General features: G+C 46.8%; 1 protein-coding gene across 3 annotated transcripts; it reads left to right on the forward strand.

Annotated features, from left to right (window-relative positions):
- Window positions 1–988: 988 nt before the first annotated feature.
- OTX2 (orthodenticle homeobox 2) lies at window positions 989–3,348 on the forward strand. Of its 3 annotated transcripts, none has more exons than XM_010712099.3 (3): window positions 989–1,109; window positions 1,458–1,609; window positions 2,728–3,348. In XM_010712099.3, exons 1-3 carry the CDS (start codon window positions 989–991, stop codon window positions 3,346–3,348), a joined length of 894 nt encoding a protein of 297 aa, XP_010710401.1. The 3 variants fall into 3 exon arrangements, with proteins under 3 accessions (XP_010710401.1, XP_085079952.1, XP_010710402.1); XM_085223826.1 differs by having other exon boundaries at window positions 989–1,085; window positions 1,437–1,609; XM_010712100.3 differs by having other exon boundaries at window positions 989–1,085.
- The last annotated feature ends 23,241 nt before the right edge of the window (window positions 3,349–26,589 follow it).

Consider the following 26,589-nt stretch of genomic DNA (forward strand, 5'->3'; position numbering starts at 1 on the left):
TATTATTTTCCGACGGCGCAGGGAGAAGGGCGAGATTTGGCCAAAAAATAGATTAAAAAACAAGGAGGTAAAAAGGCATTTTTTGTTTTCCCCCTAGGGGTTGGAGATTTAACCCTTTCAGGATTGCCGGGCACGGCCATTTCTCCGCGTTTGGTTCCCCCGTCCCCGCGCAACGCGCGGTGTTTGTTTTGCTCCTGCTCCGTCATCAAGAGTTTCTTGAAAGCCTAATAAATCTGTTACTCGCCTCCAAATCTAATTACCCGCAGTACTAATTAGGTGCAAATGGCCGGTGAAAATTACTACTGGTGGTAGAGCAGAAAAGTTTGTGTCTTCCCCGAGCGGGCATTTGAGCTCTGAAATGCAGCAACGTCGGGGGGAAGGGCGGGGGGGGGGGGGGGGGGAAGGTCTGAATGTACCCAAACCTGGGATAATTAAAGTCCTTGCAAGAGACTGGGGGAGAGATAGGTTTCTTGAATTGTTTCTTTGTTTCTCACCCTTGGGCTTTGTTATCTGCATTATTTATTTAGCCGAGGGGTTCTTTGTGTCTGCGAATGGCCCCAATCAAGTTTTGCTTGAGACAATTAGCTGGTGCCCGGCCGGGAATCCTATGCAAATGCCCCGGGCGGCCGTACAATGCGGGCAGTTGAAGGCATGGGGGGGTTTTGTTCGGGCAGTAATTACTGGATGGGACGTACCCCCCCCCCACCCACCCCCCTCCTCCCCTCCCTGCCTTTTTTGGGAGGGATGCGTTGATCTGCTCAGTCTCTCCCAGCTCCCAAATCCGGCTGCGGTCCGGGTTAAGAGCAGCGGGGATAAAGGCAGGGGGGCAGCGAGCTCCCTGACCCCCTCCTCTCGCTCCGCAGGCACCTGGAGACCCCCCCCCCTCCGCCCGACGGCACCCCCAGCACCGCCCGGGGCAGGCAGGGCGCTCGGGCGGACCCCCCTCGCCCGGATTTCGGCCAACTCTCCTCCCCGCTCCAACTTTAGCATGATGTCTTATCTTAAGCAACCACCTTACGCAGTCAATGGCCTGAGTCTCACCACCTCGGGCATGGATTTGTTGCATCCGTCCGTCGGTTATCCCGGTAAGGCACCTTTTTCTCCCTCTCGCCTGTCTCCCTTTTCCCCTCTGCTGCGTGGATTTCCCAAGAGAAGCCCCAAAGGCACACAGTGCCCTGAGATTGGAGTGGCCGGGGGTTTGCGGTTCTCCTTCTTCCCTTCCCGCTCCTCTTTTCCCGGGGGAAAGGGCTGCAAAAAGAGAACAGATGTTCCAACCCCAACCGGGAGGGACGGGGAGGAAGAAGCAACGCTGCAAAATAAGGCACCTGGGAACGGTCAGCGGGTCCCCTAGGAGAGCCAGCGGGAGCAGGAGTGCCTCTCTGGGGAGGGGTCCGGGGGGGTTCACAGGGCTCCGAGCACCACTGAATGACAGCCAGGGCTTCTGGCTCCGTTCGCAGCCACCCCCCGAAAGCAGAGGCGGGAGCGCACCACCTTCACCCGGGCGCAGCTGGACGTGCTGGAGGCCCTGTTCGCCAAGACCCGCTACCCCGACATCTTCATGCGGGAGGAGGTGGCCTTGAAAATCAACCTGCCCGAGTCCAGAGTGCAGGTAGGAACGGGGAAGAAAACGGGTAGGGAGCCCCGCTTGTATCCTCTGCCTCCAGCTTGCTGTACCAAGAGGTGCTTTAGGGGACGAGGCCAAACCTAAAGGGCGATCGAATGGCTATGGGGTGAAACGTGCTCAGGGAGGGATGATGGTGCAGGGAGAGATGGAGCGGCTGCTTGCCCCCAGCCTGGGCTGTAGGATGCTGCCCTTTTCTCCCAGTGCTCTGGGGCTTGGCGCAGCCCTTGAACACTCTTCTGAGCCCTCCACTCCCTGCTTAGGTCTCTACCAGTATCTGCATCCTCCCTTGGACAAATCTCAGTCTCACAGGTGCTTGAGGCCGCATGCAAAGTATCCCTCCTTCCCCAGGGATCCCTGCATCCTTGGATTCCTGAGGCTGGGGGCTTCCTCAGCCTCTAGAGGGGCTTTGATAGCAGAGAGGAGGCCTCGGGACCCCTCTGCTGGAATCAGGCTGCTCCTCGCCCACCAGCAGCCAGTGGGTTCTCAATCCACAGAACATCCCGGAGTGCTGCTGGTAGGGCAGGAGCAGGGTCCTGAGATCCAGGACAACCCTTGCAGCCTCCAACCCCATCTGTCCTGCTCACCTCTCTGGTCACAAGAGCCACACGGTGCTGTGTCCCGCCTCATGCCTGACCTTTTCCCCCATTGTACCCTGCTAGAAGAGGTGGAGATAGGTTGGGGTGCTGACCCTGGCTGGGATCTGAGAGACTGTTTAGGAGGTAAATCTTTACCTGGCCCCCAAGCTCTGCCTCCGTTTTCCTAATTGTTTCCACCCTTTCTGATGTTCTGTTGTTTCTAATTAAGGGCTTGAATTCAAGAGGCCTTAAAAAGTGATTCCTGGGGGTCCCTGGCTGGCAAACAGCAAATAGGGAGTGCTCCCCCCCGCCCTTCTCCCCCAAAAGTGGCCTTATTAAGCCTTTTGATTTGCCCATTTCTGCTTATTATTATTGCTAATGATCTCGGTGAAGGGGAGCCTTTCCCTGCAGCAGCCTCCGCAGCTCCCACCGCTTGCTCTCAGCCCCTCGGGGTGCCTGTGTGTCCCTAACGCCAGGCTTCTTTCCATCCTTCCCTCCTTCCCTCCTTCCCTCTCTCCCGGTTCCCAGGTGTGGTTCAAAAACCGCCGGGCCAAGTGCCGGCAGCAACAGCAGCAGCAGCAGAACGGGGGCCAGAACAAGGTGAGGCCGGCCAAAAAGAAGAACTCGCCGGCCCGGGAAGTGAGCTCGGAGAGCGGGACCAGCGGGCAGTTCACACCCCCCTCCAGCACCTCGGTCCCCACCATTTCCAGCAGCAGTGCCCCCGTGTCCATCTGGAGCCCGGCGTCCATCTCCCCTCTCTCCGATCCCCTGTCCACCTCTTCCTCCTGCATGCAGAGGTCCTACCCCATGACCTACACCCAGGCATCGGGTTACAGCCAAGGATACGCCGGCTCGACCTCCTATTTCGGAGGGATGGACTGTGGATCTTATTTGACCCCTATGCACCACCAGCTCCCCGGACCGGGGGCCACCCTGAGTCCCATGGGTGCCAACGCGGTCACCAGCCACCTCAACCAGTCTCCAGCCTCCCTCTCCACCCAGGGCTATGGAGCCTCCAGTTTGGGCTTTAACTCCACCACCGATTGCTTGGATTATAAAGACCAAACCGCCTCCTGGAAGTTAAACTTCAATGCTGACTGCTTGGATTATAAAGACCAGACATCCTCATGGAAGTTCCAGGTTTTGTGAAGGCCCACGGGAACCTTTGTGATAATAAGAGAAATCGTGACGAGAACAAAACACGCTGGGCCAAACGCTCCAGCTTTAGTCAGGTCTTGGTTAAATTAAAGAGAAAATAACTAAACGGACAAACGGACAAACAAACGAACATAAATCCGACGACGACGACAACGGCGACAAAAGAGGGACAGTGTTGGTGTGACCACGTTCAGACTCATCTCCTGCTCAGACGCTCTGGAAAAGGAACGACAAAGAGGAAAACGGAGGAGGAAGGCCTGAAACGGACAGATCATCTAGTGAGCAGAAAACAGACAGACCAATCCGTGTTCTTTATAGTTTTAGGCAATTGTTGGGTTTCTTTGTTTGGAAGAGGTGGGAGATCGTTCCACCTACGGGCCAGTTTTTAAACAACAAAAAAAAAAGTCTAGGTTTTTATTTCTTTTTGTGTGTGCGTGGAAAGATCCTTCACCCAGAGGTTTCCAACGTGTTAGCCAACCCTTGGTTAAAATATTCGGAATGGACAGCGTCTCTCTTTCTCTTTTTCTCCCCTTTTTTCTCCCTCCTTCCCTCCCTCTTTCTTTCTCTCTCGCGCTCATCCAACTGTTTGATGCCCAACTCAAGTGGGCACCGAGAGAACTTGGTTCAGGGCTGTGTGGGTTGTGTGACTGATTGTCCTAGCTGCACTACTTTATTTAAAGAAAAAAAAAAAATAATGTTCATAAGGAGTCAATATGTAGTTTTTAAGAGACAATCAGTGTGTGTCTTATATAAATGGTACATCTGTGGTTTTTAATCTGTGCTAGACTTCAAAACTGTGATCTCCTGTATTGTATGCAACTACGAACTCCGCACCAGCGGGAGTTCCGCTGTGATTTAAATAGGTTATAATTATAAGTGAAATTCAGAGCAACTGAGTTACTTATTATCATCTTTCTAAAAAAATAAAAAAGAATATATATTAAAAAAAAAAAAAAACCCACAAAAAAACACGATCGCCTTTCACCAGAGGTGAACTGCACTGAAACTTTTTACAACAAACTGTCTCTGAATGAAAGAGAAAAGACCGAAAATAACCACCCAAGGACATTAAACTCCTCTGGAGTTCACTTACAGCCGGCCACGCTGGCAGTAGCCGTCAAATCAAACAGGACTTCGGGCAGTTGCTCTGACCTGGACGAATTTAAACTGAGAAATTCATTGTCGTTTATGCTTGCAGATGTTAACTGGAAAAAAAAAAAAAAAAAAAAAAAAAAAGATATATATGCATAAACCTTTTTTTTTTTTTTTTTTTTTTTTTTTTTTCTTTTCCTGGATTTGGCAGATATGTATAATTATATTAAAATGGTTCTAGCACACTCCATGGTTGTTGTCCGTTTCGATCGCGGCCGGCAGCGGTTCCGCGGGCAGAGGGCTTCACGATCCTGCGCCCCAGCTGGGGGCTTCTTTTTGGGCAGGGAAGGAGGCAAAATAGAATGATTGACTTATTTTATTTTTATATATTTTTATAACCCAACCAGGCATTTCAAACCTGTTTCCCAAATCTCATCCTTCGGAGGAGGGATGGTGTTTCATTTAGGGAGAGCCCCGGACTTCCCTCGGTAAATCAAGAGGGAAAAGGGGGACAGGGAGAACCAGGCAGGGCTCATGTCTGAGCATAGGAACGGGGGAAGGAAAGCGCTGGTTTTCAAGCTGCAGTTTCACAAAATGAATCAGGATCAGGCTCTTCCCTGATGTCTCTGCTGACGGTGGCCCTCACCTCTTCACACGTGCCTCTAGGATGTGTGAGCCCTGTAGTCAGTCTGGATTTGATGCAGTAAACCAACAGATCGCTGGAAAAGGAGAGGCAAATGGAAGTGCTGGATCTGTACTCCTGCCACCAGCTGTACCCAACTCAGAGCCACCACCACCCCACCGTGGACCCCATGTAGCTCACAGGCACGATGTCTTCTTGCAACCTTGAGCATCCCTTGGCTTCGCTTTCCCGTTGGGCTCTGCTCAACCCTTGTAGGGTCCATGCGCCCGCAGGGAGCCTCCTTCAATCAACCGCTTTTCTCAACACGCTGCTGTGCCCCAAAACCACCGTCAGTGCCCGTCCCTTAAAACAAGCACCCTCCACCACGCAGCAAAGCAGCTGTCTCCAAACGAAGGCGAGTTTTCACGCTGCTTCACCTTATTGCTCGGAGCACATGGATGATTTTTGCATGGGTTGTGCCAATGGCTGCCCTGCTCCCAGCTAGGGGTGCTTCCAGCTCCTACCGCCAGCGTTGCCCGCAAAGCCACGCGTGAAGTTCCAGTATTGGTGCAAACCAATGGAGTTGAACCCTCCCCAAAAAACCACTCATGCAAAATACACTCAGAAAAAGCAAATCCCTGTTGAATTAGGGCACAGCATCACACCTGCCTGGAAAAGCTCTTTGTTTGGCGGGCTTTTGATTTTTTTTCTTTTTTTGCAGCCTCCTTAAAAGCACTTTTCTCGTTTTGCTCTTCCCATCTTATCTTTTGCTGTTCTTTTCTGAGTGGTTCCCTGTCTTTTAGGGATGAGCTCCTTCAGCTAGCGCTCATTTTTATCAGAAAAGCCAGTTCGTGCCAAGAATTTCTTTCTCTAAATTTTTTCCTGGCATTTTGCACTCCCCACATGGTCTCTACCTGTTTTCTGATTTTAATTTAAATGGGTGCTCATGTGGGCAAAGGGCAAAATCCTGTGGTGAGACAGCAAATGCAATATATTATTTAAAGAACATTTTAACTCCTTTTTCATTTTCAGTATTTTAGATCTCCCTTCCAGCTACTCATTTCCTCTGAATGGAAGCTGCAGAAGGGGACTCTGAATCAAATAAAATCAGTGGAGAAGTTGATGGTTCACCACATTGCTTTCGTTTTGGAAAGCCAGATTTAGGGGCAAAGAGCTCATTGGGGGTGTGTTAGATTTGAGGTGCCCCTTATCCACATGACATTTCCCACCAGAGGGAAAAAAAAAAAGGCAAAAATGGGGGGAGAACAAGAAAACTGGAGGCAATTATTGAGTGCCCAGTCCTCAGTCAGGGAGCACTGCCCCAGCTCCAAAGCAGAGATGAGTTCTGCATAATCTCATTTTCAGGACCTGCCAGTTTCCAAGGAGACAGGGGACAATTACAGCCAAAAGCTGGATTTAGGGACTCACAGCACAGCTTCCCCAGTGGGTGCACAGGGAGCCCCAAAAGGCCCCACTCAGCACCAGCACTGCCCTTACCTGAGGCTTGTGGGGAGGAGCTGAAGGGATGGTGGAGGATTTGGAAGGCTTGGGGTTGGGTTTGGGGTTTGGAGGGCTGGATAAGATTGCAGCTTGGGCCTGGCTTTGGTCTGGGTCCTGGGGCCCATCCAGTTTTAGGGGATGAGAGGAGGCCTCACCCTTACTCCCTTCTTCCACTCCCATTTCCCAAGGTAAGAGGGTTTAATCCCCAGGCCCCTTGCCCAAGCAGGGGTGCCAAAGAGGCAGAGCTCAGGAGGGAACACCCCATGGTCATCACATGGCCATGGCCTCCCTCAGCCCATGCTGGGGGCTGTAAGTTGGGGAGGGGGCACCTCCCACACACCCTGCATTGGCACGCATGGAGCATATCTGTAAACACACATATAACATGAATGTTCTTCTCAGTGCATACACACAACTGCATATATCATACAAATGCATGTATGAATGCAAGTCTGAGGAAGTAAATAGCAGAAATGCACATAATGGTGCATAGCTATAAACGGCACCAACACATGTAGAATAAATGCAGGCATGTTAAATGCCTGATACTTGCACGTATTGGTACATATATATACTCATATATATACAAGTGTATTTAGCACTGATGGATACAGTGAAGCCCACAGCAGTAGTGCCTGCAGGTTTAGGCTGCTCTGCATGCTGTAGTGGCTGTGCAGTGCTCCAGGAGCACCGTGAGTAAGGAGGAAGAAAAGAGAAAGAGAAAGAAGAAGAAAAAAAGGAAAAGGAAAAAAAAAGAGAGAGAGAAGAAGGAAAAGGCAAAAAAGAGAAAGAAAAAGGGGAAAGGGAAAAGAAAAAGAAAAAGAGGGGGAAAAGAAAAGAGGAGGGGATAAGGAAAAGGGGATAAGGAAAAGAAGAGGAAGAAAAGGGAAAGGAAAAGAGAAAAAGAAAAAATAATAAAGGGAAGGAAAGGAAGGGAAAGGGGAGGAAAGGAATGGAAAGGAAAGGAAATGAAAAAGGAAAAAGGAAGAAGGTAAAAGGAAAAGGGAAGAAGGAAAAAAGGAAAAATGCAGGAAAGCCAGCACTCGAGGCCATCTTCCTGTAGCTGCTAGTGCTGCTGTAGTCTCTGCACTGGGGCAGACTGGAAGTTGGGGATGTGGGAGGGAGAAGAGGTGGCAAACAGACAGATAAATATATAAATGCTGCACAAACTGTTAAAATCTGCTCTGAGAGTCAATTTTGACTTTCAGGCTCATGAACCATTAATAAAAATCTCCTTACACTCAAATGGCTCTCAAATGCCGTGATAGCGGATTACAAACTCCTAATGGAGATACTGTATGATCAAATATTCTCTAAGCAGCAAGGTCTAACGTACCAGGGGTGGCCAGGCCACCTGATTATCAGCTTATCGGCAAATACTTCTTAGTGTGGGATGTGCCAAAAAGAAAGCATCTTCCTCAGCACAGTCCCTTCCCCGTTCTTCATTTAAATAGATTTGGAAACAGCATCGTGTGGTCCAGGGGCTGCACAACGACCTGCAGGATGTCTCTGTAACCTTGCACATAGCTTTATCCGTGCAGCACCAGAGTGGCTGCAGGACTCCACCACCCACAGCAACTCATAGCCTGAGATGAAGCCACACTCCCTTTGCTCAGGTCCTGACACAGGAGAGTTTTCAACACTTGGAGTGTTTTTTTTTCGAAATGATGTTGTGAGGTCAGGATGTCAACATTAAGATGTTTCCCATTGATGTGCTCAGAGAGCTGTGGGTGCCCCATCCTTGGAGGTGCTCAAGGCCATGGATGGAGCCCTCTGCAGCCTGAGCTGGTGGGGGGCATCCAGCCCATGGCAGGAGTGAGGCTGTGGGGCTGTAAGGTCCCCTCCAACCTAAGCCATTCCATGATTCACAGAATCACAGAATGGCCAGGGTTGGAAGGGACCTCAAAGATCATGAATCTCCAACCCCCCACCACATGCAGGGCCACCAACCTCTCCATTTAATACTAGACCAGGCTGCCCAGGGCCCCATCCAACCTGGCCTTGAACACCTCCAGGGATGGACGGGGCATCCACAGCCTCTCTGGGCAGCTGTTCCAGCACCTCACCACTTCACAGCAAACAACTTCCCCCTGACATCCAACCTCAATCTCCCCTCCCTCAACTTCAAACCATTTCCCCTTGTCCTGCTGTTATCTCCCCTTCCCAAGAGTTGATTCCCCTCCTGTTTGTAGGCTCCCTTTAGGTACTGAAAGGCTGCACTGAGGTCACCCCACAGCCTTCTCTTCTCCAGGCTGAACAAGCCCAGCTCCCTCAGCCTGTCCTCATAGGGGAGGTGCTCCAATCCCCTGATCATCTTCATGGCCCTCCTCTGGACCCTCTCCAACAGCTCCCTGTCAATTCTATGACTCTGTTCACTCAACAGTGGCTTTTTGGCAGGGCTTCATGTCTCATCTCTCCCTTTGCAGAGGGCAGAAGCAGCCCCAGTACCACAGTGCACTTTCCAGCAGACCAGCCCTCCTTGCAGCCTCATTTCCTTTAGGAGCAATGAATTGCAAACACTTCTGTGTCCAGGTGAACCCTACATCTGAGAGCTGCATCCCAACGCTCCCTGAACTCCAGCAGCCCTTGGGCTGCATGGCACACTGCTGGGTAATCATGTTCCTGTGCTGCAGAGAAATGCCTGGAGCCAGCTTGCAGGAAGCATTTGGGATAGCACCTCAGGCTGATCTGAGGGAGGACATGGTCCTAAGGGCCACAGAGCTGCTGAGGGGCTGTGAACAAGGAGTCAAGATTACAGCACACAGAGCGTTTGTTCAGTGTCCCAAGGAGGAGGTGATGAGGGGTTGGCTTTATTTAACATTTTTATTAGCGATGAGGAAAAGCGTGCAGGCAGAATTGTTAAACACAGGAGCTGGTGAGGGGAGAGAAGCCATAGAAAGAGGAGAGCCTGCCAAAAGGGATTGGGAAGAACCATGAAAACAACTGGAGGAATGGAGAACCTGCCTGGTGGAGGGATACCTGAAGGAATCCCATCAATATATGGAGTTACCCAAGAGGAGGTTGAGATGATGAAGGTAGATTTGGTGAATACACCTGGCAAAAGTAACCAGGTTGATGTGTTAAAATTAGATTAATTCACACTTAACATCAGAGACAAATAGTGGTGATGCCCAGGGAGTGGTGGGGTCACCATCCCTGGAGGTGTTCCAGAACCATGGAGATGAGGCACTGAGGGATGTGGGCATGGTGGGTGCAGCTGAGGTTGGGCCTGGGGATCTTGGGGATCTCTTCCAACCTGAATGATTCTGTGATTCTATTTGTTCCTGTCCAGAATATAAAATAGAGCACAGCACATCCTTTTCTTAAACCCCCCCCCCCCAAGTTACCCCCAAGGTTTCAGGGCTTGATGAAGGATGGAGCACAAGGATGCTTTCCTATCAGCAGCACAATGCCAGCACCCTCAGGGTAACCCAGTCTTAGGAACCATCTTGCAAGAATTTCTTGGAGCATTTGGGTCAGCCCTCCTGTGCTTCAGCTCTTTCTTTTTCCTTTGGCTGCCCTCTCCCCTCCTGTGGGGATCAGGGATGCTGTGCCAGCCTCTCCAGGTGTGCAAACTGTCCTCCTCCTTTGGCAGTGAGCTCATGGCACTGAGCAGGTATTGCCAGGGTCGCATTAAGCTGCAAAAAGCTGCCAAAGCTCATTTCTGCCTCCTGGCCTCCCACATCAACAGGGAGAGATGTGAAGAAAGGGTTGCAGCAGAGAGGTCTGAGTTCCATTCCCTGTGTTTTATGGGGTGTTTTTCAACATTTTGGGAAGGTCCATATGCTCCAATGGATCACAGCTGTGATCTGTTGATCACGAATGATCTGTTGCAAGCCTGTGACATTGTAAGTGCTGGTGGCAAATTGCTGCAAATCTAGTAATAAAGAGTGCTGGAGCTATGTGGGTTTTGCTGGCAACAACTATGCTGTTGAATACAAGTATGTTGCATGTCTCCCTGTGGCATTATATAGCCCCTACATATCTGAGAGCAAAATTTCAGCCTCACTACATTTATTACTATATTATTTATTTAATTGCTTGGATTGATACGGCCATATTCAAATAGTCCCCATTTGCCTGATTTCCCAGGCAAAATTCCCAATTTCTGCCATTTCACTTTTTACCTTGATGGCATCTCTGGCCAATGAGTGTCTATCAAGGCTCTCCTCGCTGTCCTACCATTGAGTCAGACTGCAATAATCAGAGGAAGGAGATCAGGTAGCACCCTTGAGTGACAAAGGACGCTCAGGTCCCCTCTGCCATTGGGCCCTGCAGCACCCATTGCCCACATGTAGGTATACCTGAAACCCTGATGCAGGTGACAGTTGTGTCCCAGAATGCCAGGATTCCCTGTGGACAGAAGTGTTGTTGTCCTCAGTGCTAAGTGCCTGGTGATCAGTTCATGCCCCAGGGCCTGTCCATGATGCAGGGGAAGGCCATTATGGCTGAGCCATCTACATGCCTTCTATGCAGCTGTCTTCAGTTCCTTAATTGCTTCAACCTTTGCTCAAATACTGCAGGGAAAAAAGTTATCCCCTGGCCACAGCCTTTTTTGCTGTCAGATTTTGGTGTCAGGGTGACAAAGTGCCCTGCAAGGCAGCCTGAACAGACTCTGGCTGCATGCATCATGCTCGCTGGGTTGGGGATATGGCAGCAAGGCAAAATAAGGGACCTTCCCCCAAACCCATCTGCACGATGCCACATGTCATTCACCGCCCCCCGATGGAGCACGGGGCAAATCAGCCAGCTGTGTCTGGCACTTGGGCACGTTGGAGCAGAGGCACTGCAAATGCATGAGATGGGATGAGCTGAGTGGGGAGGGGGGGTGTGAGACGAAAATCATCTGCATGACCCCCCCAGCAGCATCCAAAATGTGTAGCTGTCCCAATAATCATGAGAACTTGGTGATGCTCATGAACTCATACTGGCGATCTGTGACCCTGACTTTCCCTACTGGTGTCTGTACTCACTCCACCATTTATTAGATGGTGATTAGATGTTATACGGAGTCATATTAATCACGGAGACCAGGAGCAATGTGCTTACTTTTTTTTATTATTATTATTTGCCTTCAAATCACAGAAATCTGCAAGAAGCTTTACTGATAGACCCGGGCACAGCAGCCTGGGCTGGGAGCTTTCAAATTAAAGCAATCATAAGGCTGCCCTTAGGTTTCCAGTGACTTATGCAAGAAACCAAACACAAGAGGACAAAAGGACAAATGGAACGCTGAGGTTTCGGGCTGGAATTCAGCCTTCTCTTGGTTTGCATTGAGAGCAATGTGATCAACTCACCGTGCCTGCGCCAGGAGAGGGGAGGGAGGGGGTTGTCCTGATTAGATCTAATTTCCAACCTGTTTACTGTAGGCATCTGCATAATGATCGTCCTGCAGAGAGGTTTGCATTTTGTAACACCGGTTCCCCAACCCGTTAAAACACAACACGGCTCAGACCGCTGCTGTTGAAAACAAATCTCCTCCTCCTGATTGCGTCCGAGAGGATGTGACCATTGGGTGTCCCGGCTGCATGAGATGGCTGCGAGCCTCCTCCAAATGCCATCAGAGAGATAAATGCACACTGTTCTATTTAAATTAAAAAAAAAAGAAAAAAAAAGAAAAAGAAAAAAAGGAAAAAAAAGAAAAATTAGAGGGCTGGAAAGGGATCTAAAGGTCCTTCAGGGGTCATTTTCCATTTTAGTACCTAGTTCGAAGAAATGGACTTCTCTAATACCGTATATTCCTGGTCCTGCTGCTGGTGTGGATGGCAGATGGAAGCAGTGCCAATAAGAGGGGAGATGAGGGCAGCGATTCGGTCCTCTCCGCTTATCTCTGTTCATGCTTCACCAGAACTTTCACCAAAGCAAATCTTCCCGTCTAGATTGACGATATACAGGCTGCAAACGTGGTGGGAAGTTGAGCTTATTTGTAAATCATTTGCTTTTAGTGAGAGCAGATGAGTGTGCCATTGTTTTGGGAGAGTTTCTTGTCGGCTGAATTACAAAAAAACAGATAAAGGGGAGGAATGCGAGGCAGACATGACCGTGCTGTTGCCAAAGGGTGGCAGAGGATTGCAAGGTTTGAGTATCCAAGCAGCGAGGTGTCAGCAAACAAACCCAGGCTGGTTCACCTTTCAGCGGATCTGTTCATCGCTTTACTTTGATAAGCAGGGTCCCAGTGTCCTTGCCCACCTTCTCACAGCTTGGCAGCCATCGAGACAGTCACATGCTCTCCTCTGGCTGCTGTGCAGGCAAGCTAAAAAGTTATCCTTAATGGCAGCATTTTGGCAACCTGGGTGGCTTGACCTGTGTGACTTCCTACAGTGACATCTAGGGCCAGAAGTGCAGCATGAGTGGTAATCATAGCTTGGTGGAATGCAGCAGAAAGGTGGTGGGTACCCCGCTCTGATTCGGCCACAGGCTGCTTCTGTTTCCTTCCTGCATGCTGCATAATGGGAGCTTCAGCTCATGGACGTGCTCGTTTGGCTGCAGGGCATTTGCCCCATCCCTGGACGTGCTCAAGCCTGGGTGGGGCCCTGGATGGCTTGATGGCAATAGGACTAGAAGGAATGGCTTCAAGTTGCTCCAGGGCAGATTCAAGTTGGATGTTAAGAAATACTTCTTCTCCAATAGAGAGGTCAGGCGTTGGAATGGGCTGCCCAGGGAGGTGGTGGAGTCACTGTCCCTGGAGGTGTTCCAGAACCGTTTAGATGTTGTACTGAGAGATGTGGTTTAGTGAGAAATATTGGTGGGGTGTGGATGGTTGGACTGGATGATCTTCGAGGTCTTTTCCAACCTTGGCAATTTGGGGATCTTGTGTCTGATTTAGTGGCTGCCAATCCTGCCCACGTAGGGGTTGGAAGAAAGTGATCTTTGCAGTCTCTTCCAACCCAAAGCATTCTGTGATTCTCTGATTCCTTTTACTGAGGGTCTACAAACATCACCAAAGGTAATCTACTGCTGCCACCTCAAAAATTGCTTCCCACTTGGGAGCTGGAGCTGGTGGTTCACGGTTCCATGCCAGAGAAATGGGGCAGCCCTTGGAAACCACTGCACTTCTCCATCAGCCTACACCAGGCTGGTGCAACAGCCTGGCCCTTCTGCTGGAACCACACTTTGCTTTCTCATTATGCAACCCTTGTATTTTAATAGAAGCCTTTTTTTAGGCAGTCTCAGAAACAGTTGGTGTTTTTTTCTTTTTCCCCCCTCTTTTCCTCCTTCTGTCAAATGACCAACTTAATAATTCACTAGTTGTGCTGGGATTAGCCACTTTGGGCCACACTCTGGATTTCTTATCTTTAATGTAGTTCTCGACGACATCTTCTGCACTTAATCCCCTGACAAAACTCCCTTTGATTCTCATGACAGTCGCTCACAGAGATCAAACGCAGAATGCTGCTCTGTCAGGTAGAGCTGGGTGAATAATTTGTGACAAATAATTTACCCACAGACTTTCTCCTCGTTTTCTGTGCACAAATTGTCCGTTCGGTTGAGACTGCTGATGGATTTGTTTCTGGCTGCACGTGTTTGAGTTCAGGCTCACGAGAAGAAGCCTGCAGGTGCACTTAAAGGGCTTCAGCATCTTTGATGCTTCGACCTCGCTCAGCTCCCGCTTTGGTTTTTGGCAGGGCTGAGCCCATCTCACCTCAGTGCACACCCTGATATGCTCAGTGCTCGTGAGTCATCATGCTGTATTTCTGTAGCAGATCAGAGGAGCGTGACTTTCTCGAGCTGAGGAGTTGCAGTGCAGATATTCTCTAACATCAACTTCACATTTCCTGTTCAAGGGATGCGCTGTAATGTCGGTGCCTGATATGAGCTCCATCACTTTCCCTTGCCAGAATATTCTCCAAAAAGCAAGATGAGGGATGTGCAAACTATTTGACCAAACATTAAAAGTGTCTCTGAGAATTGCATCCATGCAAGCTAGGTATTTTAGGTAAAGAAAAGGTTAGGAATTAGGATTAATTAGGAGTAAGCCATAAGAGAATTCTGGATTGATTTACGCAGTCTTTGTAATTGTATAGATGGGAATGTGAGAGCTTGCAGATTGTGTCAAAGTTAGCTCTTTCCTTCTCTAATTAAATGTCTGCGACTCTCCAAAAGCACAAAGGTGGCAACTTTAAGGTCTCCATCTATTTTCCAAACAGCCTTGGTAACGCCTGCGGGGAGCAGAGAGCAGTGCTGCCTTACCAGGGCCCACAGAGACGCTTCATTAACCCAATTAAGCAGGTGGATGGAGAGGGTCTCTCTGATAATTTACACCTTACTAATGAAGTGTGTGACTCTTAATCTCCTCCAAACAAGATACACTCATGAAACACTGGTGCAAGGAAAGGGGAAATTAATTAGGTGAAAAAACTATGAGATTATAGCAGAGGGATTCCAATGAGGCAACTGTAACATAGCTGGTGATTCATTTGTGCCTGTCTTAAATTAATGGCTGAGCTGTCAAGTAAATAAGACCCAGCATCATTTTGGCTTAAAAGACATTCTCATCAGACCTAGCACGAGGCACCTGATTCTAGTGCACTCCATTTCCCACACCCAGCTGTCTGGGTAGCCCTGCAACCAGCCCAGCCCGAGCACATCGTGGCCTGGAGGATCAGAAGGAGCTATTTATGCTTATATTTTCAATACAGGATGAAAGGCTGGAGACAAGTTCTTAAGGACACATTAATGGGTAGATCTCTTTTTCTTTTCTTAGAATCGTAGAATGGCCTGGACTGAAAAGGACCATAATGATCACCTAGTTTCAACCCCCCTGCTACGTGCAGGGTCGCCAACCACTAGAGCACTGTGTGTCAACAGTCAACACTTCTGTAGAACCAAACAGCTCAATGAGCACAACTTCTCCTGGCCCCAGTGGTATGGGAAGAGACTTTCAGGGGTTCCTCTCCTGCTTGTGTGATGCTGGGTGGTGCCCTAAAACCTGGATGTGATGACAGAAGGTTTGGAATTGGATGATCCCTAAGGTCCATTCCAACCCAAGCCTTTCCATGATTCTGTGATGGAGATTGTCTTGTTTTGTCCTCATGAGCTCACTGGAAAGACACTGTTCATCTTGTGGGCACGTATGGTAGCTCGTCCCCAGGGAATGGAGTCTTCAGTGTTTCCAGAGTGGGAAAGCTACAGAAATGCATTTTATCAGTTCAGTTGAATTTGTGGGTATTGAAAGATTCCTAGAGTATCAGATCTGAGTAACTGTAACATTGGAAATTGTATTTTTTTTCCTAAAAAATAACTCAATACAACCAAGGATTTCAGAGCTTTTGACAAACACGAATTAAAGCAGCAATTAATTAAGCTCTGCAGCACTCTTGTTTGATAAACAAGAGATACATTACGATCAGTCAGTATTGCCAACTGCAAACATTCACTGCGAGTCCAGCTCCCCAAAATTATGAGATTGGCTTTAAAAATCACGAGATTAAAAACCAAAATTGTTGCATTTTCTTTATCCACCATCTGGCTTCTCAGCCCCTAGGGTAAACATGCCTCGTGTTTTCAACTACAAGTGCTAACCACTTACTTACAGACATGAAAACTGGGATCCTTGCGCTTCACAGTGACTCCAATAGCTGAGGCTTTGGGAAAGATAGTAAAAAATGCTAAGACTCATCATGAAATCTGAAGAATTTGCAATAACAATCACTTATAATTAGAATAGTTTTGGCTCAGCAGCTATTTTTGAATGCATCAAAACAATTTGAGATGAGGAATAATGAACACAGTCCTTCCTGGTCCGAACTGCAGGAACGTATAGATGGGTGAAAGACAATTGCAGAGGGAAGACGTCATGGAGTTCTTGCTGTAATTTAGCCGGGGCACCATAGATAAATACATCAGCACTTGTGACAACTCTTCTGGGATTATTAATTATGGTAGATGATTGCTCCCGTCTCTCTGGAAGATGATTGCAGGCAACATTGCAGCATCAGGCCCTGCCTGGGGGCGATAGCTCCGTCCCAACGCACAGATGTGAATGCCACCCCCGGACAACCCGCTCCCCTGGATGTGCAGCCCTGACAGACAGTGCGTGTCGGCAAAATCCTGTCTCAGGCTGATCCGACTTAGCTTGTGAGACAGGGCCATTTTGGTGGCAGGGCTGGCAGCCACCGCATTACTGTCTGGAGAAGAATTTACGCTGCAGTGGGAATGGCAAATTATCTGGAGGGAAAGTAGCTGCAGAAGGGCCATGGCTGGCCAAAACCAGGAAAACAGATTTCAAACTAATGTAAACAGCTTGGATTTATCACCGGGTTTGCAGGTTCAAAAATAAATATCACCGTTTCCGTGGTTCAAAAGTTGGTTATTTTCTACTGACACTTCAAAAAATGTGGCTTTCAGGTGACCTTGGAAACCACTTTAAATACACTTTTCAGTAATTTAAAAAGCTGAAGTTAATAAAAGAGAATCAGGGAAAGAACGAAAGTTTCAATTCTTTAAGCAGGTCTATTTATCACAGAAGAGAAAATGAACTTGAGGCCACCTGAGCACCCAAGCACATGTATTTTAGAGAAAACTAGCTCTAATGTCTCCTCCGCAGCAGGATCCCCATACACGTTAAGAAGCCATTTTCTCCAAGGAAGAACATTATGGCTGTGCTTAGGATAGACTCTGATCTTTGCACCTAAACCTATTTCAGGCGATACGAGGGCTTTTGTGCTGCTATGAAATTACTCTGGGCCAGCGAGGGCACTCGCTGGCGGTGCGCTCCCCTCTCTGCTGTGGAAATCAAAGTACAAACAGGTTGAAAAAGCTACAGACAAATTCATGCAGTGAGAACCGGCTAGGGCTATTTAGTAAAAAGATACAGCCTCTGGCTTAGGAAGTTCAGCGCTGCAGGGAATGGGGGAGATGAGGAGGAGGGCTCGTCCTGTTTTGATTTTTTTTTTTTCTCCCAGCACCTTTTACTGCACAGCTCTGGTTGGACTTGGAGGCCATCTCCTGCGTGGAGCCATGGACCTCATGATGCTGGCCTCCATTTGGACCTCCTTCCCTGCTTTTCAAATAGTGTTTGTGTATTGAGTAAAGCATTTCAAAGGGTTATGCTAAATAGGTGTCTGGGGCTCAGTAATTAATGTCAACATCCGTAAAAGCTGCGTGTCTCACTCTCCTGTTGCCCAACCTGTGACTGTAGACCACGTATCTTATCGAGTTACTTGCTTCCTCCAAAAGGATGTACCAGCAGGTCGTGTGTAGGTTAAATATGGCAGCTCTCTAACCACTCAGGAGCTATTTTATCCTGTGTGCAAACCTGGTTTATAAAGCTTATCAAGAAGAGAGGCTTGGTATCGCAGTCTAGTACTCATAATTAATCCTGGAGACAGTGCGGATTTAGGTTCATTGGGGCTGACTTCAAATTAAAAAGTCACTATTAGCATGTGAAACAGACACCATATGTTACATATTAACACTGTAGATATTACAGAATGTTGTGTATTTCTCTTTTCAAATACAATAGCCATAGGTACACCCTTCCCAATAGAGAGTTGTTCAGTTACCTATCAATTGCTCTCTGCTAGGGGTGGTGGCAGATGTCTTTTTACAGGCATCCCTACATCCAGATCTATTCGTAGGCAAGTATCCATATAGATGAAGTCATTGTTTATGCAGTTTTTTATGTTTTTTACATATAGAATTGTACTAGTTCACAAATGAATCTATACGCATGCTATTACAGCTTGAGCACCGTACTGATCAGTAGACATACACACACTGATCAAAGAGAAACGACACATTTACACATACAAATACAGAAACCTTGACATATCTAGTTTGTATTTTCCACAAATGTTCGCCTCCCTTGTTCTCTCTCAACATCTGTGGCTACCTTGATCTGTGTACAAGTTCAAAGGGGAAATGCTGCCTAAGAAGGCATTTGGCAGCAGCCTGTAAAACCTCATTGTACTAGGAGTTAATGCAATGTTCTCAGCGTCTTCAGTCATCTGAAATTCGAGTTTAAAGTTCTTGCACAATCACAGTCAACATAAAATGCAGCAGGAAATCGCCATTAGTCAAATGTGTTCATCTAATCCACTGCAAAATGGAGCTTTTTCATTTCTAGCCTGCCACGGGTTACTGTGTGATTTCATATGTCAGATACATCAATTCTGCCAAGGAGAGGAGATGGGCAAGAACAAATTAAAAATATAGGCTTCTTTGCTTCAGGGGAAGTGGAGAGGGCAGGTCTTTGTAGGGAACAGTAATAATGATCTCATTTAAGAGAGTTTCTGAGTCTGATTCTTTGCTGCCCTTCTTCATACTTAATTAGTCCCTGGCAAATTGAGGGCCTAACCAGCAAATCCATAGGAATATGTATTCACTCTTCTCTGCTGAAAAGGCACTGAGAGAGTGCAAGTGGGGAGACATCAACCCACGTACTTTGATGCTTTACCGCACCAACTGGTTGCCACTGGGAAAACCTGCCGGTTCTTTCTCTCAACCTTTCTGTCCTCGTCCTGTTTTGTTTCTGTCTCTCACTCTCTCCCACTTTTTCTTTCTAATTCTCTCCCTTCATTTGCGCAACCACAGGGATAAATACAGCAACAGTCCCTCTTCCTAGAGACTCATTCTTGGGTGGATATTAGCGCGTGCCACCCTCGGCTGCCGATTTGTCTTAAGGTAATTATTATTAATGGCTGTTGTTGTTTTTCCTGCAGAAACTGTAACATAGACCCTTTTGTACTATTGGCTGAAGCCTGTTGTTTCTGTAGGAAAAAGAATGGGCCCGCAGATTAGGTCTGCATATTATGGCTCTAGTAGCACAGCAGGCTTTTGGTATTGGTACCAATCCTATCAATTCCTGGCATCCTTCCCCCTTTACTCCTGGTAATTAATCTTTTCATGAATGCTGTCACATTTAGAGCCATTTCATTAAGTTTCTGTTTCCTACATTTACGTAACTCACCGCATCTCTCATCTGCTCCGTCAGCCGGGGGGATGCTGGGAGGTGGTCTGCTCACCCCAGCCTTTCCTTCCTCCCTGCAGCACTCGCGATGCCATAAATGAAGCCACACATGGATGACAGACAGGCAGCTGCGTGGTTCAGACAGCCCGAAAGGGGCAAGATTGAGCCATCAAAAGTGAGGAAAAGCCCCTGTGAATGGAGCCTGTGGAATGCCTGTCTCCCGTACGTGTCTGTGTACCAAAGGGACTGGTAGGGAAGCGGTTATACACTTTCAGCAGTGATGGTTTCAAGTAAAACACTGCAGAGTTCTTAAAGCAAAGATGTCACTTTGGGGCAATCATCTCCTCCAGCCAAACACTGATGCTTCCTTCCTATTCCACAACAAATCTCCGACCGCCTCTCATAAAACACAACAACCTCAATAACTTCCTACAAGGTGTAAGGCAGGAGCCCTTCCAGAGGGAGAGGAGGTTTAAGCCACTTCTGCTGGTGTTGCTCCAGACTGTTTTTGCTGGATTTGAAAGGGAGTCGGTGCCGATGGCTGCAGACAGCGTGCGTATGCATAGGGCACAGCAGCAGGGTGAGAGACAAAAGCTTGTATTCCCAGCCCAGCCTCGGGTGACCTTGTGCAACCCCTTAATTACTGCAATTACTTGCCTCCTGAGATGACATTATTAGGCCTTGCTTGGTAATAAGGGCTGTGAAGTTCACAGAATTATTCGTGCCGGTTGGTGAGAGAGCAGTGAGCAAAAACCCGGGGCCATCTTGTGCCTTCCAAACCAGCTCGAGGTCAAAAGGGGATGGCTGACGGCTCTTCTCAGGAACTCAGGGTTGGTGGTTTTGCATTTGGGGATAAGATTTTTGCAGCATGGCATCTGCAGAGCTTCACGGACGGTACGCAACAAGCCGTGCTGTAAGGTGACTGCACCCAAGGATGTGTCATAGCTCTGCTCCTCTAGGAGCACTCTTAAATGGTAAAAGTACTAATGATAAAAAAATGAAAGCATTAAAACTGACAGCTGCCGGAGCCAATTTTTAGCATTAGCAACACTCATTCAAAAGACCGGGAAAAAAAAAAAAAAAAGAGCTGGAGCATTTTGCTGGTCCTTGGGGGAAAAAAAAAAAAAAAAAGTAATAATAATAATAATAATAAAAAAACAGAACTGCAGAATTCACCCTGAGGGACAGAATAAACACTGAGGATCTCAAATGAAGTATTTAGCTATTGAGGAAACAGCAGCAACGGAAAACAGGAGACCAAATGGAAATTCTCTGGATGTGGGTTAGTACACCTGATCAGTATTTGGGTGGCTATTATGGAATATTCCTTTAAACATACGAAAAAGGAACCAGTTTGCAAGGCCCAAATCATCCTTCAGTCCAGATTATGCTTGAAAAAAAGAACTGCACAAATAAATGCATAGATTTTATGGCAGGGGAAAAAAAATAGATGATTTTCTTCATTATTTTTCCTCAGATTATTGTAGCTGATAAGTTGTTTTGAGGTTTTCAAGTAAAGGGTAGATGTGGCACATGGACATGGCCAGTGGGCACAATGGGGATGGGTTGGGGTTGGACCAGGGGATCTTTTCCAGCCTTTATGATTCTCTGATTTCCTGAATGATGGCATTACGGACTCAGTGATCCTTATGGGCCACATCCAACTCGGGGTATTCTGTGATTCTGAGATTCAATGAGCAGCTTTTGCACTTCTCAGTTTCACCACCCAAGAATATAAGAACTCCCTATGTGACTCTGCTATTCTCCCAGCAGCTGACAAACGCTGAACGATTGGGAAGTGCCCATGAATGCACACTGCTTCTATATGGAGTAGACTTCCGAAAAGGATTTCAGGGTCCAATCCTGTCTCTGCGTACACTGTGTAAATCAGGTGTAACTCCAGTAAAGCTAATAGATGCAGCCTGGTGTTGAGCCCACCCAGATAAAAGGATCAGGCCCTCTAAGCTTTAAAGTTATGAGTCTTTTCAAACTGCCGATCTACTGTCAACATTTCGGTGATTACTTCTCTTTTTTTTGTTTTTTTTTCCCATCACACAAACATAAAATAGTAACAAGATTATCAGATTAAAGAGCCAAAGAACAGCCAGTTTATTATACTCTTGTGTCTAAAACACTCCAATCTTATAGGTTTCCTCCCCACTCCGCATCTCGAGGGAGGAGATTGGATTGTTTTTATTTGTTTTTATTTTTATTTTTTTAAGTAGCAGCCTGGTATAACTGGAAAAAATAAAGGAAACATAATATTGTAATATTTCAGAAAGAGAAAAATACCCCCTGAGCCCAAACCAACTCTTCCAAGCAATCCAAATTAAAAATAAACCTTTGCATCCTGCCAGTCCTCATAAAGAAGGGACGAGAGGACAAACAGAATGGAAAGGACTGAGCTGTTTAAAGCTAAAAATGTGCAAATGCTGCATTCCTCCCAGGAAAGGCAAAAAGCCCTGCACCGAGCCGCTATGTTGCAGCGCTATAAGTTGTTTAAATCGGAGATGGTTTGCGTTAAGGGTCCTGAACAGATTGCATAACTGTTGCACAACTAATGTGTACAAGTGTGTCACTAATTTAATTTTAATTTTACTGTATGAGTTTGTATAAGATCCCCCAGCTGTCATGTGCTCATCATCTGTCACAGAACTATCACTAAGCCATGCTGGGCTAAGACAGGATTATAAACGATGAACTGCCATGTGCTCTAAATCTTCTTATTTGCCTAGCCTGGAAGGTATGCCCTGTAAAATTTGATTGGCAGCGCGCTCTATTCTGTCAATTGACTTTGAAGGCCTTTTCTATTGGCGCGGGGAGCGACTCTCAGTAGCTGTATTGACTGTCACCTGCTGACTCCCGCACGTGCCTGACCCCAGCCCCGCACCAGGCTCTGCCCACTCGCACCGCGGCGGCTCGCGGGGCTCTGGTGGCACGTGCTGCACATCAGGGCATATGGCCGGCTGGTTGTGTGCAGAATGGGATAACTGAAGCCAAGCAGCCCCGCACTGTTATTACAGCAGATGGGGGAAGCGTGGCATTCAATATTAAGACAGATGCCACCTCCTTATTCCACCTGTCTGGAACTTGGACATGGGACAGAATGAACTGTCTGCCTAATAATTAAGGAAACAAAGACTGCATTTATGAAGCTCAGCAGAGCACCGTATCTGCGAAGCATGCACGGATATAACTGCCGGCCACAACAATAAGGAAACGTAGACCACTGCTCATCAGATGCTCAGATACGTACGCGCAATTACAGTAGGAAACTGTACTGTTCCCAGCTGCTTGTGCAGCCTTTTATTTAGGTTGGTTGTGTATTAAATTAAACGGGTGGAGCGAGTTGGCTGGCATTATTACTATTATAAATAACGCTTTAAAATTACAGTGAAGTTCCTTAAATAACAAAGCGCCCACCGCTCCCCCTAACAGCCGCTGCCGCTATTGTGCTGTGCCCTTTACTCGCAAATTTGCTCTCTGCTTCTCAGTAGTCAACTGTTTTTGTAACAGCTAGAGAGAAGAAAAACATTCTTTCCAGGACCGCTATTATTTTCACGTATTTTTACACAACAATTTGCCTCTTTCTTTAGCACTGTTAAAAAAAAAAAAGAAATGATAACTGTATAAAAAAGACGGCCTGGCTCCTCGGCATTTATGCTATGTTACGTTTCTGTTATTTAATCCTACTTAATTTTGGTCCAATTACAGCTGAACCCGCCGTGCTTTGTGATGGCAGTGAGTGTGTTGGGGAGGGCCTGATCCTGGCTGGGGTTCGTAGAATGGTTGGATCCTGAAGGTTGGAAAAGAGCACCGAGATGATCCAGTCTGTATTTGGCACAGCGGAGGCTGAGGCTGGGGCCGGAGTGAAGGCTCTGCCATGAGGTTGCATTGGGGTCTTTGCCTCTCCAACAGTGGTGGAAGGGTACGTGCCCCACTTTTAGGGTGCCCCCCAGCCACAGACAGGTCTGGTGACAATGGCAACACCTACAGCCTTCTCCAGTGTGTCTGCACAATCCCGCAAGAGCATCCAAATTCAGTGCTCAGAAGTCTTGCTGGGCAAAGGTGTTTCATGTGGAAGCAAGATGCCATTGATGCCTATGACTGAGAGCCCAGCATGATCCAGGAGACATTTCTTGTACCTCCTTAGTTGCCTCCAGCCCTCTTTCAGTGGTCTCTATTGATGTGGTCCTGCCCATTCTTAAATCTTTCTAATTATTTTTACTCACTTTTGAGTGAATTCAAAAGCAGCTTAAAAATCACCTGTGTGTCTGTCCTAGGATCTATCCATAAATAGCAATTGGAATAAAGATGAATAAGTTGCAGAAGGTGGAAACACAGGAGCAAGTGTTCAGGCAGCATACACTGTGTGTATGTTATATACAAGATTAAGGACACACAGTGCCTATTGTCTCAGCACACCCTGAGAGTGAGATTTCATGTTTATACACGTGTATTTGTGCATACACAGTGGTATACATATACGATCCTTATAAATTAAAATGAATAATTGAATTTTCATAGGTAGAAAGACAGCATGCAACACGGTAAGCAAAGCTCGATCCTTACGTTACGTGCATATATACATACTCATTTAGAAACATATACATGTAAATGCTGTATAATATGATTAGTTAGACATCACAGATCTATACGTATATTCAATTATATACACATAGACAGGCATGATGAACCCATTGTAATTCTGTAATAATGCTCATAGATTGTTCCACCCCAATTTGTCACAGATGCATTTAAACCAGACAGCTCCTCCTCAGCACCAAACAACGACCAGATGTATTTCCAAAGCACAGGAATCACATGCCACAAATTGAAAATAAGCAATCAAAGCCCAAATTTTCTTTCTTTCTTTTTCTTTTTTTTCTTCTTTTTTTTTTTTTAACAGAAGAGATAGCATTTAAAAAGGCACACATACATATTACGAGATGAGGATCAGTTTGAAAAGATCCCACAATATCTGTTACCAAGAGCTTTGTTAATCTTTAAAAAACCCCGAATGACTATTTATAGGGAAGCTGTGAATTAACTAGGCTTTAATAAATAGCTCACAGGCATGGGTGTCAAGATTGTGCTTTTTGTTCTTATATGTGTCTGCATTTGGCAAAAAAGAAAAAAAAAAAGAAGAAAAAAAGGAAGCTATTATTTGTTATTCTTTTTCTGTAACAATTATTTCAAATTAAAAGCCCATCTGAAGAAAAGCATATGGATGGAGTGGGGGTTCAGCCCTAATTGAACAGCCCAGGACTCGTGAGGTTAATTACAGATATTAACGCTGTTGTTCTTCAGCTTCTTGCCCTCATGAAGGCTCCAGCTTCCAAATGACCTGGCTCCAACAATAAGACTCTCTTTAGCCCATTAACTAATTGATAAAAATGTGAGTGTTTAGAATGAGTCTAATTAAATCACCGAGCCTTACAATTACGAGTCCATTTGGTAGCTGTCGGGAGATGGGTAACCTCAGCTGGCATTGTAGGCGAATAAAAGATAAAAATAAAAGGGAGCTTAACCAAAGATCATTTTGAAAGCTGTTCATTTGAAGACAAAGTACACATTTGCCTGAAATGTATACATACACCACTTCAGACTAGCACGGTGTCGCGAAAAGAAAATGGAGCATTTAGCAATCATGATTTTTTTTTTTCCCCCCAGCACGTGCATGAAATTCTCTCCCGGCTGTGTGATGGAACGAGCTACTTTCATAACCATTTCTGTGTTACAGGGATATAAATAACTGGATGCTTTCGGAGCATCTAAGTGGATGATACCAGGTTCCTCAATGTTACTCACTGTTTTCACCCCTCTGTTTTATAACAGAGCTCTGCTGACATCCCCACGTCCCCTTTCTGGTTGCTGCTCTAGGGATAGCTGATCGTTCCCTAAGGTCCCATTGGTGAGGTTGGCTTGCTACAGTAGGGCAGATGTTCTCATACACATCACAGTTGCCCTTGGGAAGGGAGCTGCAAAATATTTTGTGCATGAAACTTCTCTTGAAGGCGTGCCTCGTGTCCTGAGCATCCCAATTAATCACCGCATCAGAGAGTTTTACATCTAAAAAAGGATGAAGAGGTAGGTGCCAATGCTTGCTGAAGGAATGGTTCCATAGGAGGGACCCTAAGCTGATCTCTTCCAACCCAAACCATTCTTTGATTCCATGATGCTATGACAAGGGCTTGCCAGGTGGAAAAAGAAAAGACTGAAGCTGGATATCACAGTTACAATTGCAAGAGGGATGGAGGAGGTGAACAGGAGTGAATACACGCTGTCTTGCGGGAGTATCAACCATGCTGATCATTTGATAAGTTTGAAGCAAACGAGAGAGTGGCTTTTTCATCATTAAGTTGTTGAACTTGCATCAAAGAAAGATGTCAGTGCTAAAAGTTTAAATCAAAAAGCTTCTTAACAAATTGATGGGAGAAAAATCTACCCCAATAATATATGTAAAGATGCTGTCTCTGTCTTGGGAAGTCTCTGAGCTGCAGATATCTTGAAACTGGAACAACATACAGAGGAATTTTCACTGTACGTTTACCTTACTTGAGTAGTCTACAGTCCTTACCAATAGCAAGATACTGGGATAAACTGCTTTTTGGCTCACCCCTGTGAGCCTGCTGTTTGTACAGTCTCAGTGTGCATCTACAGTGAGTGCACTACACAGAGTATGTCTCTGACAGCACCACAGGCACTAAGAAGCCTGGAAGGAGCTTTGCACAGCCTGTCAATGGCAGGGAGTTAGGAGGCAAAGATCATTATGTCAGCGAACTATGGAGATTGTGCTTTGGCCTCTGAAATATGGCCTGGGTATGAACTGCCCTTGAGCATGTCTTGACCCTTTGCATATTTCTAAGGCATATGGCAGGATTCTGCCAAGATACCTCTACCCTGCAATAAAATGGCCAGCCTAACAATTTGCAAGTAGTCATACACCAACTGTGAGCCTCTTCACCTAGAGGATGTTTTCCCATTATTTCCCGGGATAGAAATCTAAAAAATCAAAACACAGTAAGGCAAACACACATCCATCAGCTTTCTGTGACTATACGAAGTATTCTCACTGCTTGTTGCCTTCCATGTCTTGTTACTGACC

Source organism: Meleagris gallopavo, chromosome 5 (assembly GCF_905368555.1).
Source record: "Meleagris gallopavo chromosome 5, MGAL_WU_HG_1.1, whole genome shotgun sequence".
NCBI classification, from domain to species: domain Eukaryota; kingdom Metazoa; phylum Chordata; class Aves; order Galliformes; family Phasianidae; genus Meleagris; species Meleagris gallopavo.